General features: G+C 41.7%; 1 protein-coding gene and 2 long non-coding RNA genes across 7 annotated transcripts in view; 2 read left to right on the forward strand and 1 right to left on the reverse strand.

The window, feature by feature from the left end:
- The window catches only part of NCOA7 (nuclear receptor coactivator 7), a 157,347-nt gene extending 154,942 nt beyond the window's left edge, over positions 1-2,405 (forward strand). For all 5 annotated transcript variants that reach the window (XM_035710108.2, XM_025422947.3, XM_025422949.3 and 2 more), the window contains one exon: positions 286-2,405. In XM_035710108.2, coding sequence (XP_035566001.1) covers positions 286-421 — 136 coding nt within the window. In that variant the 3' untranslated portion in view covers positions 422-2,405. The remainder of the gene's footprint in view (positions 1-285) is intronic.
- Positions 2,406-3,775: 1,370 nt separating this feature from the next.
- Positions 3,776-8,011, forward strand: LOC125755908 (uncharacterized). The gene is made up of 2 exons (XR_007413435.1): positions 3,776-5,058; positions 6,848-8,011. It is a non-coding gene; the product is annotated as an uncharacterized LOC125755908 (long non-coding RNA).
- A 5,828-nt stretch (positions 8,012-13,839) lies between these two features.
- Positions 13,840-15,754, reverse strand: LOC125755912 (uncharacterized). The gene is made up of 2 exons (XR_007413446.1): positions 15,376-15,754; positions 13,840-14,401 (listed from the first exon to the last, which is right to left on the reverse strand). It is a non-coding gene; the product is annotated as an uncharacterized LOC125755912 (long non-coding RNA).
- Between the last annotated feature and the right edge of the window lie 11 nt (positions 15,755-15,765).

Raw genomic sequence — 15,765 nt, forward strand, 5'->3', positions numbered from 1 at the left:
TTAGCTGGGCCATGTGCTTAATTAGGACAATGGCATAATACATGACCCTAAGAGTCAAAGATAAAATGATTTATTTATGTGTCTAAGTGAGAGACTACTATCATTATTTTTTGGGAAAGATGGGTCATTTAAATGGAATAAAGGAAATGTATGCTTTGTATTCTAAGAAGTTGAGGTTTTTGTCTGTCAGTAGCATAAGGGAAAGAAGATGGGGCAAGGGAGGGCAAAAAGGGTGCCAGGTGAGATTGAAGTGTTTTCACCTTTTTGTATTTGTGATCTTTCCAGGGGACGATTTGGCTTATGGCTAGATGCTGATTTATACCATGGACGGAGCAACTCTTGCAGCACTTTCAATAATGATATCCTTTCCAAAAAGGAAGACTTCATAGTTCAGGACCTCGAGGTATGGACATTCGAGTGAAACCCACTCAGACTGCCTTAAAAATACCACATTAAAAAGATTGGGTTCCATCAGCCCTCCTAAAGCTGGCTGGAAGACACACCCCGGGCCCTGACTGCCTCATCCCACCATACTGCTTTCTTTCTGCCATCGTCTCAGAGCATGGCCACACCGCAGAGGGATTCTGAAAGGGACATGTGGAGGGCAGACAACGAAGACAGAGAGTTGAAGTCCGGATTGTTGAAAGACTTTATACTCCCATTTCCTTCAAATCCATGCAGTGAGGAATCAGAATATTTATAGATGTATGAGTTGAATGCAATTTTTATTTTTGGTAACTGTGAAAAAAAACGATACTGTGGAAATATATACATGCCTTGTGTGTTTATCAACATAATTTTCATTACCAAAATGTACAGCATACTATTGTTTGCCATGGAAAAGCTTAGTCTCATTTAGAAAGATTGAAAGTGCTCAGCACTTAAAGGGAATATATGATTTTTTTTAATTGTCTTATTTATTATTTCTAGTGTATTGTCCAAAATGTGTTGGCAGTTTTTTCTTTTCATGTGTCAAATCTTGAAATAAAGAAATGTATACATTTTGTGCTATGTTTTGGCAGCAAACCTATTTGATTTATATAGTTTTATATAGAATTTTTTTTTGCCCTGATTATTTAGGGTGATAGGTCTTAAGAGCATATATATATATATACACACATATATGCAATATTCTGAAATTTTAAAAGCGCATTATCAATGTTTATTGATTTGACTATTGTAGGCCAGCTTTCTATTTAGTTATTCAGGAGGTACATTTTTACTTACTCTGAACATAATTTGTGAAGAAGCAGCCATTTCTCACAGTCATGAGTTGATCCTTACAGAAATGGATACCTTTCTGAATCTAGACTTGGAACAAACCCTGCTTTTGAAAGGAAAATGTTTTGTTTCTCATAAAATCATGTGAGTTAATAACAGAAACTTTAGTTTCATATTGTTTTGTGCATACTTTCCCCCAACTTCTTAAATTAATGAACAGGTCTCTTTTAAAAGAGACTGGATATTTTAATTTCTGCATATTTTATGTCAAATGAAAAATGTCAAATTAGCCCGACTGTCTTGGTTTCTGGACTCTTGAGAAAAGGCAATGCAAACAAGTGCTTTCGTACCAAAATTGGGATAAAAAAGTAAAACCTATTTTTAACACCAACCCATTTTCGTATCATAAAATATTCCTTGTTAAAATGACAGTAAAGCCTTGTTCAAAATCAAACGATACTACTGATCGCCAAACTTTTATGAAAGCCAAAGACTGCCGAAGGAGAAAGTTTTCAAATAATAGCCAAAGCTGAGAAGTGGTCTGTCATAAATTACATCCCCAGTGACCTTTGGAGGGAAAAATCAATAATAAGTAGTATTTATATACCTGCATTTAAAAAATGAAAGTCTTTAGAATGTTAGCCCGAAGCTGCCAGAGTATTTCCTTTAGATTATTCTGTTATTTTCGAACCATCTACGAAAGAGAACAAATTGCCAAGTGGCCTCCTGTCAAATCAGCAGTTATTTTACTCTACTCACATTCCATGCAAGTTGAAATGAATTCTGTGGAATCTTAAATGTGTAGCCTGGGTGTGCTTTCAGGCAAGCTCTCCTATTGAGAACTCTTGATTAACAACAACATATTGACAGCTTAACCTTAATCTGCTCGTTAAATGATGTATTGGTGTGAGATACCGGGACTGTCTCATGATGATCAAGTTTACCATTTATGCCATCTGCAACCATATGCTGTTAACGAACAAAATGGTCACTCCGCATATATAGTTCACTCCTACCTAGTTTAGTCCATGATACTATACTTGTGAGAGCATATCCAGATGCTGTGTTCTCTATTTAAAACAGTATTGTCCAATCAGAAATGTGTGGCCCTTCATTTATGGATATTGAGTATATGTAATGCAGTGCTAGCCCAATATTTTCAATAAAGGAATTTATGCATCCGGTGTGATTTTCTTTCCCGAGGATTCATTCTACAGGAATTTATTTGATGCTAGAGGTTCTCCTTGTGTGAGAAGATGATGAAATATCCAACATTAAACAAGGTCCAGTGTTTGTGTTTTTATTGGTGCCTTGGAAAGTCCCTTTTTGTTCCCAGTAGCCACCCTCTTATTCTCTCATTGGTTCTGGAAAACTCCAATAAGTTATTAGAGGCAACTCTCCGCTCTGCCTACCAGTTTCTCTGTTCTTAATCCTTCTAGCTGTTCTTTGAATAGTGACCTACTCATTTTAACATCTCTCGACCTACTTCCTAATATCCATGAGGGATCTTACACTCTCGTCAGTTGTTTGTTTGTTTGTTTGATCTCAGGCATCCTATGTTCTAGGCCCTAAAGATGAAGACCGCAAACTGTCTTCCTTGCTTCTCAATTTCTCAGTTCCTGAGTCCACATCAAAACACTAGGATAGGAGAGGGCAACCTACTAATGTCACACTAGACACTGTTAAAAATGATTGAGATATATTCCTGTGCGGCAAGTCACCAGGGGCGCCTTGATGAGTGTGAGTAGTATTGCCCTTCATTTGATGTTCTTTTCCTTAATTAGTTCCTAACTTTTAAAGGCATGTAAAATAAGACTAGTAAAAGAACTACTTTCCTTTTGAGAAGGGCATTGAGAGTTTCTTAAACAAGAAAGGGAAGCTAAGATTCATGTTCTCTTTAGGATGCCTAATGTATTTTTACCAACATAATCAGATAAAGAGAGGTAAGGAGGTCTAAACGAAAGGTAGTTCCAGAAATTCTAGGTCAGTTAAACTCACCCTTAATGCAAATATCAGAAGTGCTTCTGACCACTTCCTTCTGCCCAATTGGGTCACATACTTTTTCTCATTCAGAGAAAACCCTAAACTCGGAACATTACATCCTCTGCTCCCACATCCTTGTCTATGACCATTATCCATAGTGATCCCCTAACAGAATTGTCTTTACTGAGAAAATGAGACTTCACAATTCACACCAAAATCTAGTCTTACTGCCTTCCTTTCTATTTCGTATCTCTAGTGGTTCAGAATAAAAACTAGGTAGGGCCTCCTTGGTGTGGTCAATCAAGCCACCAAAATGGTGTTTCTTGATTGAGTATCTTTGAGGACCTGTTTATTTTCTAAAGATGAGTGCTGACTAGTTGATAGAACATTCTATGATGATGGAAACGTTCCATAAATTCCTCACTATACCCATGGTAGCTACTAGCTACCATACTAGTGTTGAACATTTTCATTTATTTATTTATTTATTTACTTACTTACTTACTTATTTATGATAGTCACAGAGAGAGAGAGAGAGAGGCAGAGACATAGGCAGAGGGAGAAGCAGGCTCCATGCACCGAGAGCCCGATGTGGGATTCGATCCCCGGTCTCCAGGATCGCACCCTGGGCCAAAGGCAGGCGCTAACCCGCTGCGCCACCCAGGGTCCCGTGTTGAACATTTTCTAGAAATGTGACTTTGAGTGACTGTGGAGCTGAATTTTTAATTTTTATTTAAATTTAGTCATATGTGGCCAGCACCTGCCATTTTGAACAGCATAGCCCTAGCTTCAGATTTAACACAGCCAAATCCTATTTCATCAGCAATGAACTCAGACTATTATTCCCTCACCAGAAGAGAACCTTTAGTTCTGAGTACTTTATCTCTGCCCTTATCCACACAGCTTGGCACCACCTAAAGTAACAGTGTGTGTCTTTTTGTTTTAGGTAAGAGACCAGAGGACTGAGTTCCCTGAATCTTTCCAAACTGAAAACTTCAATCTCTAAAAAATTACTGATCTCCATCACTACCCAAAGATAATGAAAACCTCTCCCAGGCCTTGTTTCAAATTAAGATTTTCTGCCTTGGCCATCAGCATGTGTTTTGTTCCTACACTGGACACTCTGCTGCTCATGGTAGCCCCATAAGATGCCATCTCTCTCTCCAGGCACCCTGTCCACAATGTGTGATGAACCACAGGACGGAAAAACAATTATTCCTTACACAGAACTGTGCATCCAGTTTCAGAATCGTCAAAGAATAATGAACCACCAAGACTGCCTCAAAGAGTTATATTTGATGACCAATCTTTTTGACTAAGCGTGTCAACTGGGGATGCCCATTAGCTACACGCACATCCAGGGAACCTGCTTGCACATGGAGAAAGTTTTCAAAATCAACCTGTTAGAATGAAGGATAATCAAAGAGAAAAAAAAAAAAAAACATTAGAGACCATTAGATAATCTTAGTGTCTTATTTACCCATCAGCAAGGGTCCATCATTTGGTCAACCACTCCACTTCTAGGATTACAAAAAGTAACCCTGATTTAGCTTCATAACTCTTGAAGATGTTAAACAAGAAACACCAACAAGAAACACACTCAAGTTCAATAAACTTGGATGATAAGGCATGTTTTCTCATGTCTCCAAAGCTGAAAGAATCCTCCTTACCTTGACATACTTTAAAAACATTGGAATTCAGCCAGTCAGCTCAGCCTTTAATCCCTAGAGCAATCCTTCTTGGCTTAACCTCAGTCTCCACTAGCTGATGGATCAACGACACTTTACCTAACAGCTGAGATGAGCCCTTTCATCTTTGAAGACTCCAGTTAACAATAAGAATATTTCTACAAAGGTATGCTGTGTTGAGGTATCGTGTCAACCTTGGGAATTGCTAAAAGGCCCCATTATTACTCCATACCCCAGCAAGGCCTAATCTTGTTCTCTTGTAGCATCTTGTTTCCCTAGTAGGTCCTGCAAAGGGTCAGAAAAGTGGATAGGTTTGACCTGGAGTACAACGGGGATAGTTGGGGGCATATGGTATAGGTCGTATCATCAGATCACCCAGATAGAACTCAAAGCTTCTAAAGACTTCAAAAAGCAGCCGGCATAGTGCCCAAGGCGTGAACATTCTGAGTTTGAATCTCCTCGCTAGATCTTACTGGCTGTGTGAACTTGGTTAAGTAATTTAACTACCATGTGCCTCATTTTCCTTATCTACTAAGTGGGGATAATTAATAATGACCACCCAGGACTGTATGATGATTCACTTACGGTCGTGCTCAGTGTGGAGTAAGCACTACTAAACCATAAAGGAATCCTTCCTTCAAAGGGAGAAAACTGATGATGTGAGAGTTGCAGAGGAAACTTCATTTTCTATGACAGCAAATTATTTAGTCATGAAAACTATTTTCAGACACACTGCAATGGCTCCCATTTGCTCTTTAGATATTTTTACGAAGGTTTTGTTTCCTTTCTTAATTACAAAAGTAATACATGTTCGTGGTAAAGTTTTCAAACAGTACAAAAGGCAATTCAGTAAAAGGCAAACATTTTCCTCCCTACATTCCCAGAGATAGCCATGGAACTTCCTTATGTTTCCTTCTAGAGTATTTCTATGCACACATACTTATCTATATCTTCTTCACATGAACAGAAGCAAACTGTTTATAGGTTCTTCAGTTGTCTTTTTAATTCAACAATATACTGTAGACAACAGTTTGTAAAAGTATATGCAGACTTAGCTCATTCTTCATTGCATGGGTCTATCATTGTTTAAACAGTTCTTCATTAACAGAACATTTCTGGCTATTAAAAAATTCTGAGTAACATCTTTGTGTATAGAACTTGGTGTATTTATGAGTGGTATATTTTTTAGATAATTTTTAGCGGTGAGTCAGTGTTACACACTTTATTTAAAAAGATACTACTAATTATTCTTCCATAAAAGTTATGCTAACTTGTTTACAACAACTGTGTATGACTATGCCACACTCATACCCTCGCCAACACTGATTATGTTGGTCTCTTTTTAATCTTTGCTAAAATGGTATCTTTTTTTCCCACTTTCATTTTCTAATTATCTATGATGTTGAACATCTTCCCACATCTACTGGCTATTTTTGTGTCTTTTTGCCTGCATGTTCTGTCCAAGTCCTTCGTATTTTTTCTATTAGGTTTTCATCATTTTACTGATTTGTAAGCATTCTTTGTATACTTACAAAATTAGCACTGAGTCACATATATATATATATATATATATATACATACACACACATATATGTCATATATGCATATATACACACTATAAAATATTCTGTTTGGGTTATATTTTTAAGATGCATAAGAGTTTCTTAATTATAATTTCTTTGTAGTCACTTTCATTATAACTTCTGGGCCAGAATTTTTTAGATCAATTCAAATTTATTCAGCATGATTTCCACTCCTCACTTAAACATCCTCACTTAAACACACAAAAGTATGTATCAACACGATCCTTCATTTATCTAAAATGCATCCTCTTGCTTATCCTATGCTAAATTACACACACACACCCCTCATACTTCAGAATATTTAGAAATAACTTCCTCCAAAATCAGTTCCACTTTGCACTAGCCAGTAATCATCCTGTTAACATGTGTCAGTATCTTCAGGAAAGGTCTTGGACCAAGAACTGAATGTTCATCTTCAGTGCCATCCCCCAGGGAGTACACCAGAGCTGAGCTAGTGTTGATGGACAACTTCTGCCTGGATCTCCAAACCCTGCCATGATGCCTTGCCTAAGGAATGACTGATATGCTAACAGTAATAATAGTGCTGAAGGGGAGAATGAGGAGGGTAGGTAACATTTATTGATCATTTTCCACCCTTTCTTATATGCATTACCTTGTTTGATCTTCAAAATGAAGGCAGCATAATTCTTATCTCTGTTTTAGAGATGAGGAAACTGATTCTTCAGAAGTCTTGCTTGAAGTCACAGAGTTCATGAGGGTTAGAACTATCGTATGTTTACTTATGACTGACCCAGGAGCTGAGCTCTCAACCATAACAGTCGGTGACATTGTCTAGTGTCTGCAACATCTCCATCACCTGGTTACCCACACTCTGCTTAACCACCTGAAGGCACCAAGATCCACGGTCCTCTACTCAAGAAAGAAAGCTCCTTAGTGGCTAGGAGCTCCTCTGTGGCTAATCAGGTTTTATCTATCCTTAAAACCCCGATGTTTGGCAGGGTCCATGGCACCTAAGAGGCATTTGATAAACGTTTAAGTTTAAAACTGAAGTGCCGCCTTCGGCGTGGGGCCTGATCCTGGAGACCCAGGATGGAGTCACACGTTGGGTTTCCTGAATGGAGCCTGCTTCTCCCTCTGCCTGTGTCTCTGTATCTCTCTCTCTCTCTGTCTTTCATGAATAAATAAATAAAATCAAAAATAAATAAATAAAATAAAATAGGTGTTTAAAGCTACAAACTTCTGGGACACCTGGGTGGCTCAGTGGTTGAGCGTCTGCCTTTGACTCAGGGCATGATCCCAGAGTCTGCGATCGAGTCCCACATTGGGCTCCTTGTGGGAGCCTGCTTCTGCCTATGTCTCTGCCACTCTCTCTCTTATGAATAAATAAAAATCTTAAAAAAAATAAAGCTACAAACTTCTAGGGCACCTGGGTGATTCAGTGGTTGAGTACCTGCCTTTGTCTCAGGTCATGATCCTGGGGTCCTGGGATCAAGTCCTGTATCAGGCTCCACACATTTCTCCCTCTGCCTATGTCTCTGTGCCTCTCTCTGTATATGTCTCTCATGAATAAATAAAATCTTAAAAAAAAAAAGCTACAAACTTCCTTGTAAAAAGTACATTAGTAGCACCTAAATATTTTGATATTTTGTGTTTTTATTATTACGTAATTCAAAACACCCTCTAATTTTCCTTGTAATTTGATATTTGGAAGCGTGTTAACTTCCAAATATTTGGGGGTTTTCTAGGTATCTTATTGTTACTGATTTCTAATTTAATTCTGTTGTGGTCAGAGAATATATTCTGTGAAATTTAATCTTTTGAATATTATTGAGACATTTTACAGTCCATGATACAGTCTATACTTGTGAACATTACACGTGTGCTTCAGAAGAATATGTACTCTGTATTTACTGGGTATAGCATCAGATCTTGTATATTTTTACTGATTTTCTAATTGTTCTATTAATTATTAAAAGCTTCAACAATAAAAAATAAGTAAATAAATAAAACTGAAGTGGATTATGGAAGGAAATGAATCCCAGAGAGGTTAATGGATTTGCCCAATACCCAACAACTAGATGGTAGAGCAGGGCCTAAAGCACAGGATTGGGATTCCTGGCTCTCTTCCCCCCTGCCCGGCCCTCCCCCCCCCCCCCCAATATAATGCTAAGTGACAAACTTACAAGCATGATTAAGGTTGTGATGCAGAAAAGAATGATTCTTCCTCCAGCTACTCAAGTTCTTCCCTTAGGTCTTAGGGATATAAGTGAAAGAAGACTGGGGAAGAGATGTTGGGGATGTGGTGGTGGTGGTGGCATGTGTAGTTGCCCTTGGGGAAAGAATCCCTTCATTTTTAGATCTCTTAGTTATTGGCTTTCTGAAAAATGTAGACTGAAGGGAAATTCCAGGGCCTCAGAGATTTAGGACATTGGCTGGGAGTTGCATTCCATTTCCAGAGGTGAAACCTAGAAAATGCTTCAGGAGACCATTTAAATGAAGAGAGACCTATCCACTGAGTTTGCACTTAGGTGAAAGTGTTAAGAGAAGAGTATAAAGCCAGGTGATAAACTGGATTCTCCAGCGTAACTTACTGTGTTGATTTAGGGAGATTTGTCAGGTAACACCCCCACCCCCACCCCCCAACAAAAAACAAGAGGAACATTTTACAAGAACATCTTGCATAAAGTAGATAATCTAGGCAAGGTAATATAGTGCCTGATACTACGTAAGCATGTAATAAATGTTAGCTAGATCCTGCAACCTCTGCTTGTTAGCAAGTCACTGATCTGTAACTGTTCCCTCTGTGATTCAGTTTCCTCGTCTGTAAAATGAGAGAATATTACCTTCCTCAAAGAGATGAGAATTAAATAGATTAATATATGTAAAGTGTCATTATAATACATACATTTACTTGTGTTTTCTTTAACCTTTCAATATTGTTTCTAAGATTCATTCATGTTGTTACTGCAGCTTTATTTTATTGTGTGTTTAATAGTCCTCTGTTGAGGAGCTCCTGGGTGGCTCAGTCGGTTAAGCACTGGATTCTTGATTTTGGCTCAGGTCATGATCTCACGTTTGTGAGATGGAGCCCTGCTCAGCCTCTACACTCAGCAGGGAGTCTCCTTGAGATTCTCTCCCTCTGCCCTTTCCTCTGCTCTCGAGTCTGTGCACCTGTGCTCTCTCCCCCTCAAATATATAAATCTTAAAATATTCCGCTGGTGAACATACCACTATACAACTATTTATCCATTCTCCTGTCAGTGGATAGGGTTACTTGAAGCTCTGTGCTTTTTGTTTTGTCAATGAAATGTGAGTCTCAATGGATGGAACTGCTGGACCCTCCAGTATTGCCTTATTGGGCTTGACAACATACCCCTCAATATTTCACAAAGCAACTATATCATTTATATGTCCATCCTAAGGATACCCTGTGCAATGTCTGATATTAATTTTTTTCATTTTCGCAAAGTCATTTCATTGTAGTTCTAATTTGCATTTCCCTGACACCTGAGGATGAGCATCTTTTAATATTTCTTGGCCACTGATGTTTTCTCCATTGTGAGGTGTCTATTCATGCTTTCTGCTTGTTTCTTCTAGTCTGCCTTCTGGGGAGTGGTCACAGGAAATCTTTGCTATTCCTGACTTACAAATAATAGACATGAGCCAGCCTGCTAATCCTATCTACTTCTGACGAGGAGAACAAGTAATTAGTATGATGAAATCTGAGGTTCTGAGGCCCTCCAGGGGTATTTTCTCAAAAGTCTCCCTGAAACAGGCAATATCTAGGGTACGGGTAGAAAAGGAGGATGTTTGTTGGATTGTTTTGCTTTGCAGATGTGGGCATGGACTGACATTTATTAATTTGGTTTTGTGATTTTTTTTTTTAGAAACACCAGCAAACAGTTTGGTTATAACAATAGTAAACATTTATTGAGTACTTAGAAGCCAGTACTATTCTAAGCACTTAACATATATTATCTCAATTAAGCTTCATAATAATTTATGATGGCCAGGAGACAGATATTACTATTTCTCAATTAAGGAAATGGAAGCCTTGAAAAAGTAATGAATTGTTCAAAGTAGAATTACTAAATGATAGAAATAGTCTTCCCCAGCCCATTTTTAACCACTTTCTTAACCACTCAGATAACCACAGGAGTTGGCAGGGAGTATAGCAAAGATGAAGGGAGGCACGGTGGGTGCCCAGAAGCAATTCAAGGTACTGATGTGCCTTTGGGGTCTATGCTGAGCAGGGATGAAATTTGAAGATGGGAGGGCAACTGAAAGAACTGAAGAAAGACCAAGAACAGAAATTTCTAAGTCAGGAGAGTGTCAAACTTGCTGGGACAGTGCTTGCAGAGGTGTGAAGAGTCACTAGAGTCACCCAGAGTCACTAGGTTCTTGGAGTATTTGGGTAAATGTGAAGTTAGGCATTTTGCCACAGGAATGAGTTGTGTTAAACAGGAATGGAATCCTGGTGCTGGAGGAGCTGTGAATCATGGGGATGCGCAGGTTGTCTGAGATTACAGTGGGAGTTTGGCAGTATTTTTGGACCAGGTTTTCCATGAATCCGGGCAAGTGATCTAGAGCTGGTGGATAATGATCATTATGCTTGAGACTCAAAAGGGGGCAGAGGGTGGGAAGCTGTATACAGGTAGGAATAAAATCTTCTGGAACTGGCAGCTAGAACCTAGACTGCCAACAGGACTTTCAAAGCTCTCTTAGCATGTTGAAACGCGGGGCCGGGGCGGGGAGCAGTTTTTGTTTGCCAAGGCTCAAGGGAAGTGATGATGTCTTTGGGGGGATGTCATGTTTCATTTAAGGCAAGAAAGTGAAGGTATGGTTCTCTGAGGATGTTGGGGGCTACAAAGGATGTTGAGTGCTTACAATGAAATTGTGGCTTTTACAGTGGAAAGTTTCAAAGAGGTCAGCAGCTGAAAGAAGCTAGGGGAAAAGAAGCATAGGCAATTTGTAAACAGAATGAATGGTGTAGGTAAGATTTTTTGACCTTGAAGTTACAAAGAAATGCAGGTATGAATTTGACTGAAAACTAACTTCAAGACGGTGGGGGTGTACAGTAGCTGTCTTCTGTTGATTTGGGGGTATAGAACATACCTCTGGTGCTACTAAAAGGGCTGCAGGATGCCCCCTCTGTCCACACCAATTAAATGATCCCAAGTAGGCTATTCATCTTCCTGTGTCCTATTTTATCCATTTCTAAAATAGGGGCAGTAATACCAACCTCTCTGAGTTGTCAGAGAATCATATTAATGTACATTTTGGAAAGTACAGTTTGTTTGAAGACATGGCTTTCAGGAAAGCATTATGGAAAAGCAGAAATGTATGCATTACATTCTGTACACAAATAAAATAATTTATCAGGGAAATAGCTGAAATCAAAATCATTTGATGATCAAAAATCATTATAATGATCAAAAATCATTATAAGAAGGAATTTTTTTTCTTTAGTCATTCTTTCCATTACAAATGATTTAAGTGGAAACTTAAGAACAAAGGTTCAGGACTTTCCTTAAAGTCTTTTAGCAGAGCTCAAACAGCCACAGGTTGGGACTCTGGGCCACATGCCAGTATTTATTAAAGAGCGTTCTAAGCAAGACAGCATAATAATCAGAAACTGGAAATTTCTCTCCTTTCCCACATACAAGGGCTCTTCCCTCAATCTGTATATTGCAGATACTCATGCAATATATTTAGTACCAGGCAATAGCCATTTTAGCCTGTATTTCCTTGTATACTGTTTTTAAGATAGGAAAAATGTGATCATGCTTTTCTTTTACCTTCAGAAAAATCTAACATTATTGAGACACTATGAAATAGGAAAAAGTTATTTCCATGTACAAAATAAAAGTCACGGGAGGTCTTTGAGTTTATGTTTAGGAAATTTCTATTTAGGATATGGAAGAGTGTCTACTGTGGAGATGATACTTGACAAGATAAATACCCCATCACAAATTCCGCATTTCACTGAAAATTGAAACACTACACTGTATCAGACATATAGGCATAGCAGTTCTATAGCCCACCTCTGCCAGAAATACCAAGAAATTTGCCTGAAAATGTCCTGTATCTTCTGACATCAGGGTTGAACAACTCAAAAATTTGTGGAATGAGATGTTTATGAAACAGAGAATGATTAAAGGAAACGAAGTCCATCTGGAATCCTGAATTAAAAAAAAAATCTGTGAGGATGTCTTCCTTACGACAAAAGTAACATTATTTTCATTGTTGAAGATGTAAAACATACATGTAAAATTAAGGAAAGACATCAAGCCATCACTTAAATATACGGGTATATATCCTTTCAGCATTTTCTTACAAATCCCTATGAACGTATAACAAACATGGACTCACACTAGACATAACATCGTGTAAGCTACAGAACGTATGTACGCATGCGTCTAAGGACTGTGGTAAAGAGCAGTTTCCCAACAGGCTGCTTGGGGTGGGGTCTCAGCTCTGTCATTGACTAATGGGATGACACTGGGCAGGTTTCTTCATCATTCTGTTGATGGGAAGTCACAGAATCTAGAGCTAGAAGCATCAGAATGCCATCAGCCAAGGTCAAAAGTCTGTAAGAGGTTTGTCATGGGGAGATCAGCAGTCCAATCTGTTGGACGCTTGAGAAGAAATATCAACATTATTATCCTCATTTTATAGATGAAGAAACAGAAAACCTTGACACAGCAAGATAAAGAACTTAGCCCGAATCTTCACAGATGGTGGGCTGTACGTAGAGTTGCGTGACTCCGGAGCATGCTTGGGGCAGGGCTGCTACTAGCGCATATGGTGCCCTTGTGAAATCAGAAAACACTCCATCTCGTGAGTAAAATGCAGTCACGAAACCCAAATGATGTTTTCCCAGGGGAGCTCTGCCTGTGTGCACACAATTGCCCAGGCTGTTGCTTGATCCCACACCCACACTTGAGGCAAGTTCTGAATAGTTTGTGCTGCTTCCCCCACTATTATCAAGGTCAAAGTTGGGCAACGGAAAGCAAGTCTTTGATACGTACCAGGTAAGTGAGGGACCAATCACAGGTGTCACTGGGAATGCCGCCGTCAAGACAGGTGTGACTTGTGCAGGTGCGTGCCAGTACGGAGGTGAATGGTCCCCTGAGTGTGTATGGTCATTATGAACCCGATGTGGGCTTTTGTAGGAGTTAGCTCTGCACTGCTCCAGAACTCTTAGGCCTGTCTGTGATTTCAGAGAAGTTACATTTATCTGCAATGTAAAAATCAACATACTCTTGTTTACCGGGCTCTTGTACGGTGTGCCATCTGAACACCCCTGTGCTGCAACCTTATTCCTAACGACGCTTGTATTCATTCGACAAGCGTTAGGGGTCCACCCACATGCAAAGCACCACACGAGGCACTACAATAGATTCAGAGACACCCATCCTTTTTTAATCAAGGGATGTAATTTCTAGTAAAGAAACTGCACATAAATAGCATAGAATACAGAGTCCTAAGCTCTACAAGAGAAGCACTGAGAAACTGCTATGTGAATTCACAAGACGAAGTATTTATTTGTTTGGTTAATTAAAAAAAAAAAAAAGTCATGAAGGCACTTGAGGAGAGGCCTGAAGGCGGTATCTGGATGCGCAGAAATGGAAACGAAGGTAGTTCGGAAGGACCAGGGGAGGTGAAGGCGTATCACCGCGTGTGGGAAGGGTGGGCACTCGGCCCCCGAGGGCGATGAAGCTCTTGGGAAGGCCCCTGTAGCCGCTGGGCCAACTGCGGAACACGCGAGCAAGTGTCTCCGACACAGGTGTGCAACTACTGAAAACACATACGCATGCTTTCAACTGAAGTATCAGAAATCGCTCAAGCATCGGCCTGAATCCGCAACGGGGGCTGTGACTGCGTCATTTCCTAAAGTCGACGAACACCGAGGATGCTCCCAAGAGCTAGTTCAAGAGATTTTCCAGCGTCAGAAAACAAGGTCTGCATTCAAGAAGAAGGCGGGTGGGTTCCGGGTTTGGACGGGCCTGTGACCGGGTCCGCTTCATCTCCCGCGGCGACCAGAAAGCCAGCCTCGCTCCTTACAACAGCGAGAGGGACCCGCGGCACATCCGGGGGTCGGGGCGACGCCGAGCGGGATCAGACCAGCCGCCTGAGCGGAGGCCGCCCTGAACACCAAGGTCACTAACGGGGACGTCGTTGGGGGGTGGGGGGGATGGGGATGGTGGGGGTGGGGGTGGGGATAGTGGGGATGATGGGGGTGGGGATGGTGGGGATGATGGGGATGATGGGGATGATGGGGGTGGGAGTGATGATGGTGGGGGAGTCAGGGTGATGGGGGTGGGGATGGAGGGGATGTGGGGGGTGGGGATGGAGGGGGAGTGGGGGTGATGGTGCGGATGATGGGGGTGGGGTGGGGATGATGGTGAGGGGGTGGGTGGGGAGTGGGGGTGGGGATGATGGGAGAGTAGGGAGGATGGGGTGGGGGGATGGGGTGGGGATGATGGTGGGGGGCTGGGTAAGGGGATGATGGGGTGATGGGGGTGGGGATGATGGTGGAGGGGTGGGTAGGGGGATATTGGGGTGATGGGGATGATGGGGTGGGGAGGGGGATGATGGGGGTGGGGATGATGGGGGTGGGGTGGGGATGATGGTGGGGGGTGGGTAGGGGAATGATGGGGTGGGGAGTGGGGGTGGGGATGATGGTGGGGGGGTATGGGGGGACAGTGGCGGTAGGGATGGTGGGGGTGGCTCCTCAAGGGTTTCCAGGGGCCGGAGAGTCGAGGGGGCCATAGTTGGGTCATGCTGTGGCCGAGGCCCGAAGCGCGAGCCAGGAGTCTCTGGGGCGTCACAGGCCCTGACGCCTCCGCATTTCCCCGGGCGGGCGGAATGGGAGACAAGCCCCCCCCGCCCCGCCCCGCCCCGCGGGTGCCGCCCGCCACCGAGAGCAAACGCACCGGAAGTTCGGCTCGGGGCACCCTGAGCTCAGGCACGAAGCTGTCGTGGCCGAAAAGGGGCACAGGAAACAGCAAACGTAATCTACGCTGGAAAGAAAGCTCTAGAAGTTGTGCTCAGTCCCTTAAGACGAAAGAATTTTTAACTTTTTTCTTTTTTTCTTTTTTTTTTTTTTTACAACACAATAGAGTCCGGGGACGCTAACTTGCGGTTTCCGGAGCGGACCTCCTGCACACCCGCCAGGCTCCACTCGGCCGCACCTTCGGGCGCGCTCGTGACGTCACCGCGACCCCCCGCGCTCCGGCGTCGCGAAGGACGCGGTGCGTCTTCACCAAAGAGACGTAAGGGGGCGGGGCGAGTCCCGCGGCGTCCTCGCGCGCCCCCGCGTGGCC

Source organism: Canis lupus, chromosome 1 (assembly GCF_003254725.2).
Source record: "Canis lupus dingo isolate Sandy chromosome 1, ASM325472v2, whole genome shotgun sequence".
Lineage (NCBI taxonomy): Eukaryota > Metazoa > Chordata > Mammalia > Carnivora > Canidae > Canis > Canis lupus.